The 22213-nt window shown below is 38.0% G+C and overlaps 1 protein-coding gene across 1 annotated transcript; it reads left to right on the plus strand.

The window, feature by feature from the left end:
- The first annotated feature begins 1437 nt into the window (after positions 1-1437).
- CMAS (cytidine monophosphate N-acetylneuraminic acid synthetase) lies at positions 1438-20414 on the plus strand. The gene is made up of 8 exons (XM_003906101.2): positions 1438-1827; positions 10050-10192; positions 10355-10510; positions 13425-13558; positions 15627-15721; positions 16072-16243; positions 17051-17204; positions 19870-20414. Exons 1-8 carry the CDS (start codon positions 1568-1570, stop codon positions 20058-20060), a joined length of 1305 nt encoding a protein of 434 aa, XP_003906150.1. The 5' UTR covers positions 1438-1567; the 3' UTR covers positions 20061-20414.
- The last annotated feature ends 1799 nt before the right edge of the window (positions 20415-22213 follow it).

Genomic DNA, 22213 nt, shown 5'->3' on the forward strand with positions numbered 1-22213 from the left:
TCAGCCTCCATCTCCGAAATGTAAAAGACTCTACTTTCAAATGTAGGCTTGCGAACATGCTGAAAGACAAAATGTATGCTAGGTCAGAGATGCCTGCTTTAAAGTATTATTATTATTATTATTATTATTATTATTTTCTAAGAGAGGGGTGTGTGGGTGTATGTCTTTGAGCCTCTTGACTGGATCAGGGTTTAAATGGTCAGGAGCAGTGGCTCACGCCTATAATCCCAGCACTTTGAGAGGCTGAGGCAGGCAGATCACTTGAGGTCAGGAGTTCAAGACCAGCCTCGCCAACCTGGTGAAACCCCCATCTCAACTAAAAATACAAACCTTATCTGGGTGTGGTGGTGCACCTCTGTAATCCCAGCTACTCCGGACGCTTGAGAATGGGCGGCCAAGGGTTGCAGTGAGCCGAGATCGCGCCACTGCACTCCAGCCTCCTGGGGCAGACAGTGAGAATCTGTCTCAAAAAAAAAAAAAAAAAAAAAAAAAGAGCTTAAATGATGCCTTCAGAGTTCTTTCTCTTTAATCCCTACATGTCTTTTTTCTGCTTCCTCAGGCTGAACATCAGTCTCTCAGCCCATTTCAGAACAGCAAAGCCCCCTGCCACCCTACCCTACCCTTGCCCTGAGGCTTCAGGTTAACAAGGTCCTTAGCACCCCAAAAATCAGCACGAGAAAGATCCTTTCTTTCCAACAGTCTGGAAAGGACTCCAGTGGGCTCTGCTTGGTCATATGCCTGTCCCTAGACCACAGCTGTGTTCAGGAAAATGCGGTGCTTAGATGGACCAGCTTGGGTCACACACTTACTATTACAGTGCAGAGAACGTGAGGGAAACCCTCACCGGGTGAGAGAGGCATCAATTCCTAAAAGGAAAAGATTTTTAGCAGACAACAAAACAAAACCAAAAAACCAAGTGTCCGCCACACTAGAGGTGACCAGTAAAACTGACTTCCAAGTTTCTGCTGCTAGAGAATGCTGATGTTGATCGAAGTGCAGAGATAAAAGCAGTTTGAGCGCATATGAAAAATTGAGTTTTTAAAACGTTGAGTTTAAGGCGCCTGTAGGATATTTGAATGAGCTGGTCGGTAATTTCCTGGAAAACAATGACCCGGGGCATTAAAAAAAAGTTGTATGTTTAAAATATACATTTTAAAATATAAAATGAATTCTTGTTAGGGTGCCTCAAGGTATGCAACGGGAAACCCACTACAAGTCTAAAGTGGGGAAGTTCTTTAGCAAACGTACTCTATTTTTTTTAGTTTCAGAAATCCCCAGACACATGCAAGCACCCCTAAAAGCCGCACTTCCTCCAAATATCTCCGGACTCCTACTGCTTGTCTTAGCTTTGGGGTCACCTCCTCAGAGCCTACTCGGCCTACTGGCCACAGACGAGGCGGCTGCGGACTACAATTCCCAGCGAGCCCTGCGGGGGGCGGGGGAGTGGGCGGGGCGAGGGACGGCCGCGCGCGCCAGCTGCCAGGCGGGGATCGGGCGGCGCCGAGCAGAGGTGGTGAGGGACTAGCTCCCGGATGTGGAGAAGCTGGGGAGAAGGCGTGGGAGGAAGATGGACTCGGTGGAGAAGGGGGCCGCCACCTCCGTCTCCAACCCGCGGGGGCGGCCGTCCCGGGGCCGGCCGCCGAAGCTGCAGCGCAACTCTCGCGGCGGCCAGGGCCGAGGTGTGGAGAAGCCCCCGCACCTGGCAGCCCTAATTCTGGCCCGGGGAGGCAGCAAAGGCATCCCCCTGAAGAACATTAAGCACCTGGCGGGGGTCCCGCTCATTGGCTGGGTCCTGCGTGCGGCCCTGGATTCAGGGGCCTTCCAGAGGTGCGCATGTGCGAGAGTGGGCGGCGCGGCCTGGGCGGGGGTCGGGAGAGGGAGTCGGGCTGCTGGAGGGGCTGGGGCCCCCGGGGCCAGCGCTCTTGGAAGGGGGCCATCTCTCTTGCCAGGGACGTGCAGGATCCGGGGTGCCTGGGACCGGGCTGAGAGCCCAGCAGGAAGGGCTCCAGCTCCTTCCTTGTTCCGTAGCTGCCAATGGTCATAACCTGGGACAGTTCCTGTCTCCGCCCTTGAGAATCATCCGTAAAAGGGGAGATTACACCTCCCCAACCGTCCCCTACTCCCAGGTTGACCTTACGGGGAAAGTAAAGGAGGCCACCCCGGTGCAACGTCTGTGATAATATGTGAACTCCTTTGGATGGGGGCCATCGAGGCTCCCCTGTTGCTCAGCCTCTGATAACTGCTTGGTGCTGATCGATTAGGGAAGCATCAGGTTCGTGAATGGAGTTGAGTGTCGGGGTGTCAGAGCTAAATTTCAAGCTCAGCTTGGAGATCTTTTCCTAACCTTTGAAAAATACTCTAGCTATCTGCCTGTGAGTCAGCACAATCTAGAAAGCTCCCTACATTTATAAATACGTGAGACCCAGTGGGAAGGTATACAACTGACTGTTTTATGGTATATTAATGCTTACAAATCATTTAATCATACCTTTGGAACCTTGCCTGCCCTAAGGACAGTTTTAATTACGTATAATTTAGATACATTGCCAAATTGGTCAGGAGTTACAAGCTGATGTCATTCATAAAAGAAGGGAGATGAAATTCTGTGCCAAGAATGAATTTACACATATAGCTTCAACCTAACTACATTTGAATGTGTCGTTATTATGGAAATTAATTTATGTTAACCTTTTGATGTTTCGGTTTTTAAAGAGATGACTGTTTTTGAAGTCATCTCTTTTTCTTTTTAACCTGTATTTGCTTACCCATGTTAATACATGGGTAAGTGATTTTCATTTAGCCAGTCTTGTTTAAAAAAGGGAGATTCGAAAAAGTATAAATGTACTAATTTTCTTAATGTTTCAACCCAAAGGAAGTCCTGGATGGAGCAAAGCAAATAGGAGCAGCTACCACTCAGAAGATAACACTAGTGCAAAAGGAAGTGTGCAAAGGAGAGATAGGGAAGGACCTGGGGATTTTGTTCAATTCGGTAGCTATTTACTGAGCCCTAATTTCTGCTATACATGTCCAAGGGAATACCAAGATGATTGGGACACAGATTTTGTCCTTGTGAAGCTCACAGACTTTGGGATATTTTTACCTTCTTAGAAAGGGTACAAACTAAAAAGGACTGAGAGAAGTAGGTGCATCCAGGCTGCAGTAATATAGTGAAATATAATCTTTGTGAAATGAACTAGAGATCAAAATCATATTCACAGTAAATGAAGAACAAAACTGTTAATACCATTTACAACTCTTAGGTTGTATGTTGGAAAACCCCGTTCAAACTGGCATAACAAAAGAGGGAAAGGCTTGTTAAGGTACAATCAGATTCAAGGACAAAAAAATGATTCATTCATTCAGCATACTTACTACCTACCTACTGTGTAACAGGCACCGTTGTATGTACCGAACCAGGTGTAGTAGCAGTAGAGACAGCCCTTAGTCTCATAGTGCTTACGTTATAATAAGGAAAGACATGCAGTATACAAGAACATTAATATGTGTTGTATCAGGTTATGATAAATGTTTTTAAGAAAAAGTAAAGCAGGATAAGAGGATGGGGCACTTTGTTGCCAGAATCCTCAATTTCTTAGTTCCGGGTAGATGCTTTATGGCTTCAAGGTGGTTGTACTGAGAACTGCAGAACTCTCAGGGCAGCTAATGACTTGCTCCAAACCTCTGCCCCAAGAGACTTGACCAAGCCCTAGCATGGCTTCTAGCAGCTTAAGGTCATGTCCCTAGGATGATCTCAGGTTCCCTTAAAATGCCTTCCTGAAGAGGCTCAAAGCTGCTAGAATTTCCTGATGGTTCCAGGAAAAACCTGGTGATAGGCCCCTGAACCCTCTTTTAGAGCAGTTAGTTTAGAAAGCTTGCAATTATAAAAACTTTCTCTGCCTTTTGAGATGTAAATCTACCACACAAAACTGTTTCCTGAGACCCTGTCTCAGTGAAATGCGAACATTCTAACTCCCACTCTCCTTCCCAGTCCCTCTGGGAAGATAAAGGGCGAAGTTCAGTGGACACCTTGCTTCAACTTGCCCAGTTGCCTTGTCTCATAAAGATAGAAGATTGTTTCTCTTCCAGATAAGCACCAGTTAACAAATCCAGATGGCCTAGTCACATGGACTAAGCCCCCTTAGCACCCTTCAGTGCCTTTCCCTTAGCACAACTCAGCCTTTAAAGTCTCCAGCCTTTCGTTTTCTGGGGCTATGAAAGCAATTTGCGTTGGACTCTTTTCCTATTGCAGTAGTAACAGAGTATAATCTGTGCTTCACACTTTAGTCGCCAATTCTATGTGTCTTTGATAGCGGTCCTCATATTCTTCCAAATTTAAATGTAGTCGGGAGTGCTCTCCTCGAAGCTCGAAGTTTCATTGTGCCTCATTGGGTACCCTGCTCACTCTTCAGCCAGTCTCTATGGCAAGAAGAACACAGTGCTTGTATCGGTACAGTATAGCTGCATCTTCCGCTCTTGTAACCAGGGATGGAGCCCCCACTGAACGACATGACAGGTTCATCAAGAGGAAAATTGGAGTACAATTACCAAAAGTGAGGGGAATAGATTCTGTTGGTGAGAACTCAACAACCAACCATTACATCAAGCATTGGGGATTTTGCTATGAAATGATTGGAAAATATGTGTATATGTTGACCAGTGATTCTCTCATTTCCACATTTTAGCATTTGTATAAAACTTCTTTAAAAAAAAAGACTCTAGTATCAACTTTTTCTGTACCAAGTAGTTTTATTTAATACATGTAGACTAGAGTATAAACTCATTGACCACAGGGGTAATGTTTTATACTTCCTCAAGCCACCTATGGTATCTGTCACTCTATCAGTAGTGGCGATTAGAAGAAATAAAATTGGCTGGGCACGATGACTCACACCTGTAATCCCAGCACTTTGGGAGGCCGAAAGCAGGCAGATCACATAAGGCCAGGAGTTCAAGACCAGCCTGGCCAACATGGTGAAACCCCATCTCTACCAAAATACAAAAATTAGCCAGTTGTGGTGGTGCACGCCTGTAATCCCAGCTACTCAGGAGGCTGAGGCAGGGGAATCACTTGAACCCGGGAGGCGGAGGTTGCAGTGAGCCGAGATTGGGCCACTGCACTCTAGCCTGGGCAACAGAGCAAGACTCTGTCTCAAAAAAAAAAAAAATTAGTTTTTCTATACTAGCAAAATGAATGTATTTCTAACTTAACAGTATCATGTAACAATGTGAATTTACTCTGTTCAAGTTTTGTGGCTATGTGCTATTTGTCATCCTTTCCAGGCATCTGGAGATATTAGGTCAAAAGATAATAGAAGGGACCAGCACTTCTTCCTCCATGAAGCCTTTACTGATCCCCTCAGTGAAAAGTAATTGTGCCTTTGTTTTCCCATACATAGCAACATTGTTTGTACCTTGATTTAGTGCATGCCCTATGCAGGGAGATAAGATCACAGACTCTGAAGTCAAACTGTGGATTTGAATTTCTGCATCACCGTGTATTAACTGTGCAAACTTGGGTAAATCGCTTAACCTCTCTGTGCCTCATCTCTTCATCTGCAAAATGTACTGAAGTGTCTGCCTCACAGGCTTGTTGAGGGAATTAAGTGAGATAATATATGTGGAGCTCTTAGAATAGTGCCTGGCACATAGTATGTAATCTATTATTGACATTTTCCTCTGGTTCAGAAGGTTTTTACTATCTTCCATGCTTGTAAAAGGGAAACTCTCCCATTGCTTATAAAATGGAAAAGTTGTAATGATCTTCAAAATTCTTTCTAGTGCTAACATTCTTTGATGTTGAAGAGTTAATGGAAAGATATCTTTATTCTCTTTTTCAGTTTCAGTGGCCGGCAGACTTTCTGTAAAGGGCCAGGTAGTAAATATTTTAGGTTTTGCAAGCCAGATGGCCTTTGTTGCAACTACTCAGCTCTGCTGTTGTGTATGTTGTGAAAGTGGCCATGACAATACGTAAATGAAAGAGTGTGGCTGCATTCCAATACAATGTTACAGAAACAGGCTGAGAAGTGGGCAGAATTTGGCCTGGGGAGACTCCTGCCATACTAGGTGAAAAGCTAAGCTGCTTGTGAGCAGGTACCCTCTTATTCATCGCGGTATGCTTTATATATTAGATCATTAAAATGTGTTGACTTGAATTCACTTGACTTACTATGAAGCTGTAGGAGGACTTTGGAGCACCCTTCCTGCCTCCTACCCTCTCTTTTCTTCAAAAAATATTTACCTTAGGGGAGAGCTGAAGAAAATTGCAGCTGTCTGATTTGTGTTTTTCAGGGCTAGAAGATACCTTTGAGATTATTTTGTTCAAAACCACGATTTGACTTAATTGAGGCAGATTTCTCTGGCCTGCTCAGAATCAAAGCGAACAGTACTTTTCAAGGTTGCCAACTTTGCATACTAACTAGGCTAGTTAGCAGTTACGAAAAATGCTGAGATAATTTTTTTCCCTTTAGCACAGAGTTATTGCCAGAGTTGATTTTGTAAGAGCTTAATTTTCAACAGTGGTTCAGTGCTGTGTAAGTAAACCTCAGAACAAATTGATTTGTAAGTGTTGCCTAACATACTTGTGAAAAATAAACATGTTTTAGTTTTATGCTTAGGGTATAGACTTTTGATTAATGAAAGGCCTATGCTGTTATTATCCCTAAAATGGCAGCTTCTGATTTAAAATAGTTGTCACAGGCACCATGGTTGATATTCCTGTTGGTCCTGTTAGGTGTAGTGTGACTTCATTTGAGGATAAAGCCATTGGCATTAGACTTTGACATTCACTCTGCTTGACTGACCTGTTTGTTCACTTGCTCATTTTCTCTTTTGCCCATCCTCATCTTATGTCCCTAAACCCAAGAAAATTATCTACTCAGTCCCTTTCATATTGATGATCATAGTATTTTAAGTGTACATATGGGATACTATTTTCATATTTTTTCACAGTGTAATTGCTTAACATAACACATACAAATTAGACATTTGGACCTTTGAAGGTCTGGAAGCAGGCCTTCAGTCTACCTTCTGAAGATTGTGAGGATTAAATGAGACAGAGTAGATATTACTTTATTACCATTCCTATTTTAGTATTTTGAATAGCTAACATTTATTAAATGTTGATTCTGTGGTTAATGGTTTATATTTAATCCTCTAAACCATATGAGGTACCCACTATTATTACTGCCTCCATTTTACTGAAAATTGAGGCATAAGGAGATTATGGATTTTTCCCATGGTCATATAGCTAGCATGTGGTGGAGTCAGAATTGAACCTCTTCCTTCAGAACCCATCCTCTTAATCACTTACTGTTTCATTCATTCAGCAGATCTGTATTGAGCACCTGATATGTAGCAGTCACTGTGAAAGTACTTTGTAAAAAGTAAAGCATTGAAAAGACCATCGTTACTTAATTGATCCCTTACTTCTCTTTCCCTGATGGTTTAAGGAGAATTACAGTGCCATACTGGTCTCAGTTTCCATCGATAGGCCAAGACTTTCTCAAGAAAATAAACTATACTGTATACATTATTATATCTCTAGTGTCCAGAATCATGCCTGGGACAGAATAGGCACTTAGTAAATAGTTCATAAAGGAAGGAAGGAATGAATGAAAGAAGAAAGGAAGAAAAGCAAACCTCCTCCAAAATTCTTTTTTTTTTTTTTCTTACCTTTTAAACATTTCTTAAAGACCACTGAACCCTCTGGTATTGAATTTTCATTGCAGTAAAAATCAGGATAGTAAAGTAAATGGCTTCAGCAGCTTATTTCAATTAATAACGTAAATTAGATGCCAAATTACCATGTCTTTTGCTTTCCCTATTTATTTTTTATTGTATCCTAATTCCATCTTATCATCCTCCCCTCACCTCTGTTTTAAAAATCCACTAGGTTTTCATTGGTACTTTACTTTATTATATACCTTTGACTATGACATTTCCCAAGAGAACATTTTTTTCCCACTATTTCAGATTTCAAGATGGAGGAAAATGGGGGCTCCTGTGTTCCGCCTTGCATAGAGTGACATGAGTAGATATCACGGGACTCTTGGCCCCTAGCCAGTGGCTCATTTTGTTTGCTAGGCTTCCTTTGATTTTTTTTTTTTTTTTCTTACTGACTTTATCCCTTGATTTAAATCCTTCTATAAATATTAAAGGGAATAAGTGAAATAAATAAATGGACTCCAAGGATATTAGAAACTTTTCTTTAGTTTCTCACTTTCTTTTCACTCATGATAATTGAGCATAGACATATTAAACATGCAGTTCAGCTGAGCGTGGTGGCTCACACCTGTAATCCTAGCATTTTGGGACGCCAAGGTGGGAGGATCACTTGAGGTCAGGAGTTTGAGACTATCTTTGCCAACATGGCGAAACCCCATCTTTCCTAAAAATACAAAAATTAGTTGGGCGTGGGTGACACATGCCTGTAATCCCAGCTACTCGGGAGCCTAAGGCATGAGAGTTGCTTGAACCTGGGAGGTGGAGGTTGCAGTGAGCAGATAGCAGGCCACTGCACTCCAGCCTGGGTGACAGAGCAAGACTGTCAAAAAAACAAACAAAACATGCAGTTCATCTTTCCCTTGGTAGGTATTGAAAGAGTGGCATAAAAGGAAAAAATATATATGTGTGTGTGTATATACATACATATACACATATACACACACACACATATACACATTATTTTATATATATAATTTTGTATATATATGATAATGTGTATATATATGTGTGTGTATATATATACTATATATGTATATACCAAAGACTGTAAGTCATTAAGATATTTTTGCATAAATCACTATTAAAACATTGTGGAGTTTTGTTGTTGTTGTTGTTTGTCTTTTTGAGACAGGGTCTCACTGTCTCTCAGGCTGTAGTGCAGTGGTGCGATCTCGGCTCACTGCAACCTCTGCCTCCCAGGTTCAAGCGATCCTCCTGTCTCAGCCTCCCTAGTAGCTGGGATTACAGGTGTGCACCACCATGCCCAGCTAATTTTTGTATTTTTAGTAGAGACCAGGTTTCACCGTGTTGGCCAGGCTGGTCTCGATCTCATGACCTCAGGTGATCCACCCACCTCGACTTGCCAAAGTGTTGGGATTACAGGCGTGAGACTCCAGGCCCGACCAAACATTGTGGCTGGAGTAGTATTTACATCTTCGGCTTCTAGTAGTGGGAATTTGTGACTGTCCAGGAAACAAAACTGCGATAGAAACTGGTACCCCTCTCCAAAATAGCATTTTGCCTACTCATCATTTTATAAAGTCTAAATAGGCAACTGTGTAACCTGTAGTTAATAGAGTATTAAGTTAAATTATTTTGAGCCAATGAAGTCATGTTCTCCATGTTTGTTGTTATCAATGGCTATAACCCAGCTGATTCTATATCTATATACCCATCGTTTGTTGTTTAAAAAAGAGTTGTATTATCTGATTTTTTTTTGAGCCCAGACTTGGGCATTTATTATCTTCTAAGCTTGAAACTGTTTCACCTTGAGGGTTTGGCTAAGCCAGGTCCATTTATTTTTTTTTTTTTAGCAAGCATATTAAAATATTTTATACAATATTTTGGATTTGAATGGAGAATAAGCAAGATCTTTAATTTTCTTTAGATTTGACTTCTAGTGTATTTTAAAAAAACGTTTATTTTAGGTTCAGGGGTACGTGGCAGGTTTGTTACAGAGGTAAATTGCATGTTGCAGGGGTTTGGTGTACAGATTATTTCGTCATCCAGGTAGTAAGCATAGTACCTGATAGGTAGTTTTCTGATCCTTACCCTCCTCCCACCCTCTACCCTCAAGTAGGCTCCAGTGTCTGTTGTTCTTTTCTTTATATAAAGTATATCTAGGACTGCATTTTTATTCATTAGTATGTTTATATACAGAATACTTTATGATTTCTTACATTTTTATACTCCTGTGGATCTGTAACATTATTATCATTGTGAAAAAAATATTCTTACATTATATAAGCTGTATTTTATGGTTACAGAGCTCCATTTTATTATTAATGATTTGATTTGGCTGTTAATTTTTTTTGATATCTGAACAGTGTATGGGTTTCGACAGACCATGATGAAATTGAGAATGTGGCCAAACAATTTGGTGCACAAGTTCATCGAAGAAGTTCTGAAGTTTCGAAAGACAGCTCTACCTCACTAGATGCCATCATAGAATTTCTTAATTATCATAATGGTATGACTTTGATTAATAGTTTATTCAAACCGTTATGTACTTTTCTACTTCCTTTATTATCTCATAAGACTTGTTTTAACATTTGAATTCCAAACCTTAATATTACTTGCTTGCAAGGAACTTTTTTTTAAATATCCTTTTCATTTCTCTTGTCCTTTTAAGAGGTTGACATTGTAGGAAATATCCAAGCTACTTCTCCATGTTTACATCCTACTGATCTTCAAAAAGTTGCAGAAATGATTCGAGAAGAAGGATATGATTCTGTTTTTTCTGTTGTGAGACGTCATCAGTTTCGATGGAGTGAAATTCAGAAAGGAGGTAATCTCTTATCAGTCTTTATTTTAGCTCATTTAATTGAGAATCAATTTTTTTATATATAAATATTCTTTAGGCATGAGGAGAGTAAAAGGGAGCTGTAAAAGAGAATATTTGACTCATTACCTTAGTAGGTAATGACATTTACAATCAGTTCTAAATCTGTTATTGAGCCAACACAGCGAGACCAAATTAATTCTTTGCTTTACTCTTTACAAAGGGACATTCTAATCCTCTTATTTCTATTTGCCTTTTGAGGCAGACATGCCGTTTTTCTAGATCAAATACTTTTATGTTGGTTCTAGACATGTTTGATGAACTCCATACGAATCATATAGAAATAGAAAGCATCCACCAAAGTGTTCCGAAGGATCTTAAGAATGACATTTCGAAGTTCTTCCCCAAATTCCTAACTCCATATATAAAAAGGGTTTCATAGGGTTTACTAGGCATTTCGCCTGCCATGTCCAGTGTGCTGTAAATCTTATCTAGAGAATTACAAACACTGTGTTTTTCCATTCAGTACATTTCAGTTGTTTCTTAGGGATTCCATTTTCTGTTGAAATTCTCCATTTTTTAAATCCATTTAAACAAAAAAAGTCCTTTCCTCTAATTTAACATATTTTTGATAGCTATTCGAAAGTCCTTAATGCAGATTTCAACATCTAGTCACTTACAGTTCTGTACTCTGACTGCTTCTCTGTTGATTGTGAGTCACCTATTTCTGCCTCTTCATTTGGCTCATGTTTAATTGTATATCTGGCATAGACACTTGAGTACATATTTTCCTCCAGAGAGGTTGCACCTTTTCTTCTATCAGGCAGATAGGATAAGGGGCTGATCCCTTTGATCCAATTAGGAGTTGGACTGGGTTGAAACTTTAATTTCATCTCATCTCTTAGTTTAGGTGTCTTACTAGGAGATATATCTCGTATGTGTTACTGACACTCATACCCATCCCCTACTCTTGCTAACAAGACTCTTAAGGGATCTGAGGACCACAATACTGTAATGATATCTTTCCAGCCCATTCCGAGCTTCCCGCGCAGTACACTCAGCCAAAGTCTCGTAGGAGGATTAGGTGGAAAAACTAGTTGTATGTTTGTAGTTCCTACAATCTGTAACTCAAGTCCACAAGGCCATTAAAAGCCATTCTAGTTTTTGCCTACCTCAGCAGAGCCCCTCTGATTATGCAAAGCTTGATCTTTCTTGCACCTTCTCCTCGTACTCAGCAGATATGCCCAGGGAGAAAGCAGCCACTGATACTAGGAAAGACTGATCCCTCTCTTTTCTTCAGAGTACCACTTGAATTATCTAGTTGGTTTAATTACCTGTCTCTACCCCTAGATTGTACACCTTTTGAGAATAGAGAGGGTTCTGGTCACTACTCTGTAGCCAGTGCCTGTAAAGCTCTGTTACCTCTAGCTATTTAATTTGTATTTGCTAAGGTTTTTTTCCTGGGTTATTTCAAATACTGGGGTGGAATTGAACAGGGGATGGTTTAGTTAAACAAGTAAGTAGAGGTTATTCCTAAAAGCCTTTATACACATAGAAATGACAGCAAAAAGTGAAGAAAGATTCTGGAGAATAAGCAGCTGTTAAACACACACACGCACACACACACAGATTTGAGGAAAACTCAGTGAAAAGACAAAAGAATCTCTGCGTGACAATACCAAAGGCTTCATTGATTACATTATGTTCTATTCATTAATATTGACATTACTGAGCCTTTATTATCAGGTATACTCATAAACATAATTTGTTATTATGTTTAGTATATTTTTAACTAATGGTAAGAATGTATAATATGTTACATAAACATTTTCATCAATATAAAATCTTCAATAATTTAATGGAGAAATCTATAGTTTTCAGCAATAATTGTATAAAAACAAGTTCTCAACCACATTAGATAAGTAAAACTTATTTCTGTATGCGCAGACAATGAGAAAAGAGATTAAAGGGCTCAAATATTGAATATAGGTATTTTAGGACCAATTCAGTTCTTTGAAAGCTACTTTAAGGTTGTCTTGATGTCCTCCCAAAGCATTATATTTGTATGAATACCTTAATTGTTTCACATTTCATTATAAAATACTTTATTTTTCTAGTAGCTATTGGAAAGCAAATATAAATCATCAGAATTATTACAGATTTGATTCCTTTAAAAAAAGTTCTTTTTTTTTTTTTTTTTTTTTTGAGATGGAGTCTTGCTCTGTTGCCCAGGCTGGAGTGCAGTGGCGCAATCTCAGCTCACTGCAAGCTCCGCCCCCCCGCCCCCAGGTTAAAGCAATTCTTCTGCCTCAGCCTCCCAAGTAGCTAGGATTACAAGTGCCCACCACCACGCCCAGCTAAATTTGTGTTTTTAGTGTAGACGGCGTTCCACTATGTTGGCCGGGCTGGTCTCGAACTCCTGACCTCAAGTGATTCGCCTGCCTCAGCCTCCAAAGTGCTAGGATTACAGGCATGAGCCACCGCATCCAGTCTAAAAATAGTTCTTTATCAGGCCGGGCGCAGTGGCTCACACCCGTAATTCTAGCACTTTGGGAGGCCGAGGTGGGCGGATCACAAGATCGGGAGTTCAAGACCAGCTTGGTCAACATGGTAAAACCCCGTCTCCACTAAAAATACAAAAATTAGCCAGGCATAGTGGTGCATGCCTATAGTCCTAGCTACTCAGGAGGCTGAAGCAGGAGAATCGCTTGAACCCGGGAGGCATAGGTTGCAGTGAGCCGAGATGGCACCATTGCACTCCAGACAGAGCGAGACTCTGTCTCAAAAAAAAAAATTCTCTATCTAGATAGAGAAATGCTCTGCATTCTGAGTTCGTTTTTATTAACTTTTTTAAAGTTAACTAAATGAACACTTTCTATATTCAGAGCAACATGGACTTACTCTAACTTTGTGCTTTTAGTTCGTGAAGTGACCGAACCTCTGAATTTAAATCCAGCTAAACGGCCTCGTCGACAAGACTGGGATGGAGAATTATATGAAAACGGCTCATTTTATTTTGCTAAAAGACATTTGATAGAGATGGGTTACTTGCAGGTTTGTACCTTCATTTTGCATAATCCTTTTAAGCGCTTTTGTAGGCATACTCTGAGTTCTACGGAAGAAGTATGGTACAATTTCTTTATGATAAAAGTATCAACCTATAGAGGAAAGGTAATAGCTAACAACATTTGCTATCTGAGGCATTTATCCTGCAGGTTTACCCCAAGGTGATCTTTGGAATCCATTCCGTAAATATACAAGGAATTCTGCTATAATGATAAAAAAATGAATGAAGTACTGCGTGTCTACACATGCCCTGGTACTCATATTATTCCATTTAAAACTATGTAATCCATGTTTGTGTTATAGTTATGTTGTGGCTGTAGGGTTGAATAACTTGTATTGCTCTAAAAAGACAAATAATTTCATAGAGGTGAAAAGAGTTACAACCTGGGCGACAGGAAACCCGGATTCTTACTCTAACTGCCTCTTACTGTGTAAGCTTGAATATATATCATTTTATCTGTGCTGACTCTCATTTCTCTCATTTTCAAATAATGGATTTAATGTCTCTCACATTTTAGAGCCTGCAACATGGTTGCATCATATATTTCTTAACTCGTTAATTTTAGTTATCATTATTATTTATTATTTACTGTGTACTGTGGAGTATGTGAAACACTTTGCATATGTTATCTTACGTAATCTGCATAGCAAATGAATGAAGTGGACATTTCTACCCAGTTTTACAGAGGAGAAAACTGCATCTCCGAAAAATGAAGTAATTGACTTAAGGGAAAGACAGCTAATAAATGGTACTGTCAGGATTTGGATTCAGGTTCTTATGTTACTCAAGAAATAGCGTTTTTAAAGAGAGAGGGAAATCTCTCCGTTGTCTAATAAAAATTCTAATGGGACTCTTATTCTGAGCAAAAGAGAGAAAAACATTTTTACAAATCTTCTGGTCAATGTATAGGCAAACTGTAGACTGGCTGTGTAGTTAAATTTAAGTGTTCAGAGAAATTAGATTTGACACACATAGATACTACTATTTTTAAGCTCTTTTCTAAGGAGGCCATGGTGCAACCCATTCCTAAAGTGTGGAGAAAAATGTTCCTCATTAAAACAAGATTTATGAAGAGATTGGCAATTCTGAAAAAAAAAAATGAAATTGAAATTATCCAGTAATGGATCTGGTCATTCAAATAATTGCTATCAGAAGAAAGGCCCCTTCTCTTGCCAACCTTGCCTAGAATCAAGAGACTGCCCTTGTCATTGCCCGCATGTGACTTGGATGACTATTAGTCATTTTCATCAGTAGCTCAGGGATCTAAGAAAACTCTCTACAACAGATGCTACAGTTATTTTTCCTCCCCTGTGTTGCCTGTTAGTTGCAAATTAGAACAGAAGTTCCAAAAACCTTTATACTGCTTTTGGATGATGACAGGAGAGAATTCTTGAAAGAAAGGAGGATATGATTAAGGGATTTCCACAAAACCCCTTGTGGTCAGAATCCTGGAGGCTATAATATTTCTGCTTTTTTCAATATTAAAATAGAAATTTTCTTAAATAGGGAACTTGAACTGTTTAGATAGAATTTGAAAAATGTTAAAGTTATTTTATGTGAGCTTTCTCCTTAAAAAAAAAAAAAAAAAGCTGGGCATGGTGGCTGAAGCATGCCACCCAGCACTTTGAGAGGCCAGCTTGAGGCCTCAAGAGGATAGCTTGAGGCCAGGTTTCCAAGAACAGCCTTGGCAACATAGCAAGATCTTCTATCTACAGAAAACTTTTAAAAAATTTAGCCAGACATGGAGTTGTATACCTGTAGTACCAGATCCTTAGGAGGCTGAGGTGGGAGGATTGCTTGAGCCCAAAATTTCAAGGTTATAATGAGCTATGATTGCAGCATTGCTCTCCAGCCTGGGTGGCAGAGTGAAACCCTAACTCGAAAAAATAAAGTAAAAATAAATTAAAAAATCATTTTTATGTGACTGATTTTTACTGGGTTATTCATTTTTCTCAGTACTGTAGAAATGAATTCATTGTGCTGTATTATAACAAAGTTTTGATATATGTGAATGAGTATTAAAAACAGTATTCATGACATTTGTACTATCTTTAGGGTGGAAAAATGGCATACTATGAAATGCGAGCTGAGCATAGTGTGGATATAGATGTGGATATTGATTGGCCTATTGCAGAGCAAAGAGTATTAAGGTAAAAACAAACAAACCTGTATAACCTTTGTACTAAATCCTAATAATTATACTTCTAGATACTGATTTCTGATACTTCAAACATCTTAGGATCTTTGTAATTACTTTGTTCATGTGGGGAAGACGTATGTAAAATGTGTGTTTACATGGCTTCAATAAAGTAAGAAATTATCTGGTTAGACCACACTACTTTTAGTTACTGCACTAAAAGTTGAAATATATATGTGAAGTAAATTTGAAGAGTAATGTTTGAATAGTTGGAGGGTGACATCTAATGTATTGGTTTAGCCAGTTGAGAGGGAGTGATTAGTATTGCACTTATACTCAAAGGTCTATTTTGGTTTCTTTTAGATATGGCTATTTTGGCAAAGAGAAGCTTAAGGAAATAAAACTTTTGGTTTGCAATATTGATGGATGTCTCACCAATGGCCACATTTATGTATCAGGAGACCAAAAAGAAATAATATCTTATGATGTAAAAGATGCTATTGGGATAAGTTTATTAAAGAAAAGTGGTATTGAGGTATGTGCTCCCTGAATATAGCAGTATTTCATAATATTTTCATTCAGGGTCAAAGAACATGCAAGGAATTAAGAGATTTAAATTTTTAGTATTAACTTTTAAAATATCTGAAATTTGGCCTTCATATGCCTAGAAAATTATTATACTATTTACTTTTAGATGAGTAGAATTAGGAATTTGTTAATCAGCAAATAATATTTCTTGTTTATTCAGTAAATATAAACATACTACTTTTAAATGGGAGCTATCTAGTGTTTCCCATAGGATCTTGCAACAAGAAAGATTTCCTAGATAATAGGTATGCCATTTCAGAAAAGGACGATATCTTGTGGATTTTTAAAATCTAGCTTATTCTTATGAATGACATTTTTGATTCAAAATAACTTAATGTAAGTGTATTTTTTAAATGAAAGCTAAGATAATTATAATTTACCAGAAATCCTAAATATGTGTTGCTAAGCAGCACGAGACAGGTTATAGACTTTCCTCTGGATAAATTGAATTATAGGAGAATCTTAGATTAGTATCAGACACTATGTGTTGTAATTTTTACCTGTAGATAGAATCCTTTCTGTTGTAGAAAATAAAATACTGTGTCTCACCTTTACTGGGCTATGAGAAATAAGCTTTGTTTTAAAGCATCGTGATTTTAAAATGACAGTCAGTTTTCTTACTTGGACCTTCAGAAGGTCAAAAGATGACTCGTTTGTGATTTGGACTATCTACAAGGTCAATTATTATGAAAGATTTCTGTTTTCTTCATTTTTTAATTTTTCCCTTTTTCCTCTGATCCTGTTTTTTTTTAAGGTGAGGCTAATCTCAGAAAGGGCCTGTTCAAAGCAGACGCTGTCTTCTTTAAAACTGGATTGCAAAATGGAAGTCAGTATATCAGACAAGCTAGCAATTGTAGATGAATGGAGAAAAGAAATGGGCCTGTGCTGGAAAGAAGTGGCATATCTTGGTTGGTATCTTTTTATTCACCCGTAGTAAAATGGACCAGGATTTATTTACTTATTTTTAAAGAAATGAATAAATAACAAAGCATATCCCCCAGATGGGCATGATTGTATGAAATAGGAACTCTCTTACACTGCTGATTAAAGTGTTAAACTGGGACAGTCTTTCTGGAGGTTAGTTTGATAATATGTATCAAATGAGGAATGATTACTAGCATAAGCTGTGAAGTCAGACCGTACCACTGATTAGCCAGTTGTGGTAAGATGAATGTTGTTTCCTCCTCTGTAAACTGGAGATACCAAGAGTACCTACTATCGTAGGGCTCTGGTAGGGATTAATAAAATAATATGAGTAAAGCACTTAGCAGAATTTCTAGTACATAGGAATTACACTCTGAATATTTTTTGCTGTTAATTGAATGTACATACTTTTTCCCCAAATTCCAATTCCAGGAAAGAATTGAGACAAATGGGCCAGTAGTGAAGTTAAAAGAACCCACTTAAATGTCCTGCGAAAACTAGAATATCCCTAAAAAGGAATACTATGCAATCATTACAAACAGTGCTGTGACCTGTATTTATTTGCATGATCAAATAGAACAATAAGTTTTTCACTTTGATATTAAGCAATACACTTATAAGGTACCCACGATGATACGCAGCATGGAACTAGTTGTGGCAGCTGTAGGCTTGCTGCTTGCTGAGCTTACAGCCTGATGATGTCGACATTTTAAAATTGATAATGATAAGTTATTAAGATGCATAATAACTATAAATCATGTATGAAAGCAATATTTACAAGGGTAATATGAGCCTCAAAATAAGAAGCCCAGGAATACTTTGGGAGCATATGATCTAGGGACTTCAGGAATAACCCTTAAACCATGCATGAAGATTCAATGGACATAAATACTGCAGAATGTTTGTTAAAGGCAGATTCAATTTTTATTAGAAGAAAACAATTTTAATGGAATGTATAACAAATTCCAACTATACTTACTATCTTTGGGATATTAAGCAAGCTTCTATATACCTTAGTTTTCTACTTAGAATATAAACACAAACCAAATTTTATAAAGCCATCAGAGAGGAAAACAAAGATAATATAAAATACTTAACATAGTGCCTACAGATAATAATAAGTGTATCATTTATATAGGTAAAACTCTAGAATTATATGTGTCAAAATGTAGTGATTATCTACAGATAGTGATAATTAGGATGATTCTGATATTTTTGCTTCTATTTTTTAAAAAATATTTCTACCATGAATATGTATTACTTATATGACATTAAAAAAAAAACAAAACACTTTAAAAGGAGAGGTAAGAAAATAGAGAAGAGCATTTAAATTTTTATTTTAAACTCAGAGTAGGCCAGGCATGATGGCTCATGCCTGCAGTCCCACCACTTTGGGAGGCTGAGGCACGTAGATCCCTGGAGCTCAGGAGTTTGAGACCAGCCTGTGAAACATAGTGAGGCCCCATGTCTACTAAAAAAAACAAAAAACTCAGCAATGTTTTATATGGGTGACATAAATGTATAAAAATATATTTCTTAAAAAATCAATACTTTTAAAAGTAAAATTTAGTAAATAGAGCTTAAAGGCTGGATTATGCAAAAACTAACTTTAACTTTTATTATCTTTTAGTGAAAACAATTCAAATCTCAACACATTTAATAATGAGAAAATTTCAGTAGATAAGCATAGAACAAATTTAAAAGAAACTCTTTTCAACCAAGATTGTATTGTTGTATGTGGTCTAAAGTATGGTAATAGTTTTACTCAGAATGGTGAATTGAAGATACTGGGAGCTTCTGAAATACATCCTATTCCAAAAAAGGGATAAACAGAGAGGGAGGAAAAGGATATCATTATGTCAGTGTGATTTAGTATTTATTTTTATTCTTCAAAAATGGTAATTTTTCAGCGAATATTAGTAAGTGGCATACCAATCAGAACTATTACAGATTTAAAGATATTTAAGATATATATAAACAAGAGATCGTATGTTAACCTTATTTCACTCCTGATTCAAATAAGTCAACTATAAAAGGACAATTTTGAGACAGCTGGGGGTATCTCAACATATACTAGGTTATTAGAGGATACTAAGGAACTATTATTGGTTTTGTGGGTTTAATGATATTCTGTCAGATAAAAAATTATATTTATCTATTAAAGATAAATGCTGAAGAGTTTCTGGATAAAATATTATGTCTGGGAATTCCTTCCTCTCCCTCTCCCCAAATAAACTAGGGGGCAGGGCATAGAAAACAATATTACTACGTGATTTTAAATTCTGATAATTTTGCAATATAAAATTGGGGTTCTTGCATATGTTTGAAATTTTGCTTAATAAAAAATTTAAATAACTTAGAATTCATATATAAAATTTCTAACATTTGTAATATGCATGGCAGGTAGGAAGTATGCTCCATTCTTCTTCTCTAGCTCATAAGAGTTCATTTTTGATTGCTTAGGGAAAACCCTGGACCTCAATTATACTGGAAAATATTTTTGTTCCATCTAATCTTTAGTATTCTTATATGCAGTGCCCCTAGGTCTTACTGAAGTTGCCAGTTACCTGTTGGTTGCTGTCTGCATTATTTAGCTAGAATATTCTTTGTCTCTTTAAATGTTTGCTCAGTATTTATTTTACTTGATAGGAAATGAAGTGTCTGATGAAGAGTGCTTGAAGAGAGTGGGCCTAAGTGGCGCTCCTGCTGACGCCTGTTCCACTGCCCAGAAGGCTGTTGGATACATTTGCAAATGTAATGGTGGCCGTGGTGCCATCCGAGAATTTGCAGAGCACATTTTCCTACTAATGGAAAAGGTTAATAATTCATGCCAAAAATAGAAATTAGTGTAATATTGAGAAAAAAATGATACAGCCTTCTTCAGCCAGTTTGCTTTTATTTTTGATTAAGTAAAATTTCATGTTGTAACGTTACAGAGAGTGTGATTTGGTTTGTGATATATATATTGTGCTCTACTTTTCTCTTTATGCAAGATAATTATTTAGAGACTGATTATAGTCTTTCTCAGATTTTTAGTAAATGCAAGTAAGAACATCATCAAAATTCACTTTGTATTGTACCCTGTAAAACTGTGTTTGTGTGCTTTCAAAGATGTCGGGATTTTATTTATCTGGGGACAGTGTGTATGGTAAGACATGCCCTTCTATTAATAAAATTACATTTCTCAAACTTGATGAAAACTGCCTTGTTGCTGTAGAAGAAATTTACCAAGCATTTTCTTTCTTTCCTTTAAACATTAACCAATCTTAGAAACAAGCCATTCGATGCCGGGGTAGAGCATCTGATCGTACTTCCCGTATGTATACGTAACAGCATATGGTCTATGTGGGGGATTGGTTCTAGGACCACCCACATATACCAAAATCTGTGCATAGTCAAGTACCACAGTCAGCACTGTTGAACCCACATATACAAAAAGTGGGCCCTCCATCTACTGCATGATTCACATCCTTAGAATATTGTATTTTTGATCTGCACATGGTTAAAAAAATCCATGTAAAAGTGGACCACAGTTCAAACCCATGTTGTTCAAGGATCAACAGTATATACAAATACAAATAGCCAAATAAATTTATGTATTATGAAGGTTATATATTTATTTGGAGGAAGCAAATTATTTGCAGTTACCCCTGAGATAATGGTAATTTTGCATACAGGAATATCTTGGAGATATTACGGGTTTGGTTCCAGACCATTGCAATAAAGCGAGTCATAGGAGTTTTTTGGATGCCAGGTACATTTTAAGTGTACAGTAGCATTATGCCCAGATAAACAATGTATATACCTTAATTTAAAAATATTGCTAAAGAATGCTAACAATTATCTGAGCCTACAGCGAGTCAATCTTTTTGCTGTTGAAGGATGCTGCCTTGAACAGTGGCGGTTGCTGAAGGTTGAGGTGGCTGTGGCAATTCCTTAAAATAAGACAACAATGAAGTTTACCGCATCAATTGACTCATGAAAGATTTCTCTGTAGTGTGTGATGCCGTTTGATAGCATTTTACTCACAATTGAGCATCTTTCAATATTGAAGTCAGTTCTCTCAATCCACTGCTTTATCAGCTACATTTATATAGTTTTCTAAATTATTGGTCGTTACTTCGTGTTCATAGCATCTTTACCAAGAGTAGATTCTATCTCATGAAACCACTTTTTTGGCTCATCCATAAGAAGCAACTCCTCATGCATTCAAGTTTATCATGAGATTGCAGCGATTCAATTACATCTTCAGGCTCCACATCTAACTTCATTCTCTTACTCTTTATACCATATCTACAGTTACTTCCTCCACTGAAATCTTGAGCCCTTCAAAGTCATCCATGAGGGTTGGAATCAACTTCCAAACTCCCATTAATGTTGATATTTTGACCTCCTTCTATGAATCATGAATGTCCTTAAGGGCATCTAGAATAGTGAATACTTTGCGGGAAGTTTTCGATTTACCTATTTCCAACAGAGGAATCACTATTGATGGCAGCAATACTCCTAGAACTGCATTTTTTAACTAATAAGACTTGAAAGTTGAAATTATGCATTGATCCATGGCTTCAGAATGGATGTTATATTAGCAGGCATGAAAACAGCATGAATCTAGTACATCTCCATCAGAACATGTGGGTGACCAGGTGCATTGTTCATGAGCAAGCACACTTTGAAGGAATCTTTTTTTCTGAGCAGTAGGTTTCAACAGTTGGCTTAAAATATTCACAAAACCATGTTATAAACAGGTGTGCTATCACCCAGGCTTTTTGTTCCATTTATATATACAGCACAGATGGTAGATATAGCATTATTCTTAAGGGTCATAGGATTTTTAGAATGGTATTGAGGATCAGCTTCAATGTAAAATCACGGCTGCTTTAACCTTCTAACAAAAGGGTCAGCCTGTCCTTTGAAGATTTGAAACCAGACATTGATTTCTTTCTAGCTATGAAAATACTAAATGGCATCTTCCAATGGAAGGCATCTTCTA

The sequence above is a fragment of the Papio anubis genome, chromosome 9, assembly GCF_008728515.1.
Source record: "Papio anubis isolate 15944 chromosome 9, Panubis1.0, whole genome shotgun sequence".
Classification (NCBI taxonomy): Eukaryota; Metazoa; Chordata; class Mammalia; order Primates; family Cercopithecidae; genus Papio; species Papio anubis.

Coding starts and splice junctions, on each gene's coding strand:
- CMAS (XM_003906101.2), top strand. CDS start 1,568: ATGGACTCGGTGGAGAAGGGGGCCGCCACCTCCGTCTCCAACCCGCGG. Junction 10,511..13,424: donor GAGTGAAATTCAGAAAGGAG/GTAATCTCTTAT, acceptor TTGTGCTTTTAG/TTCGTGAAGTGACCGAACCT. Junction 13,559..15,626: donor TAGAGATGGGTTACTTGCAG/GTTTGTACCTTC, acceptor TACTATCTTTAG/GGTGGAAAAATGGCATACTA.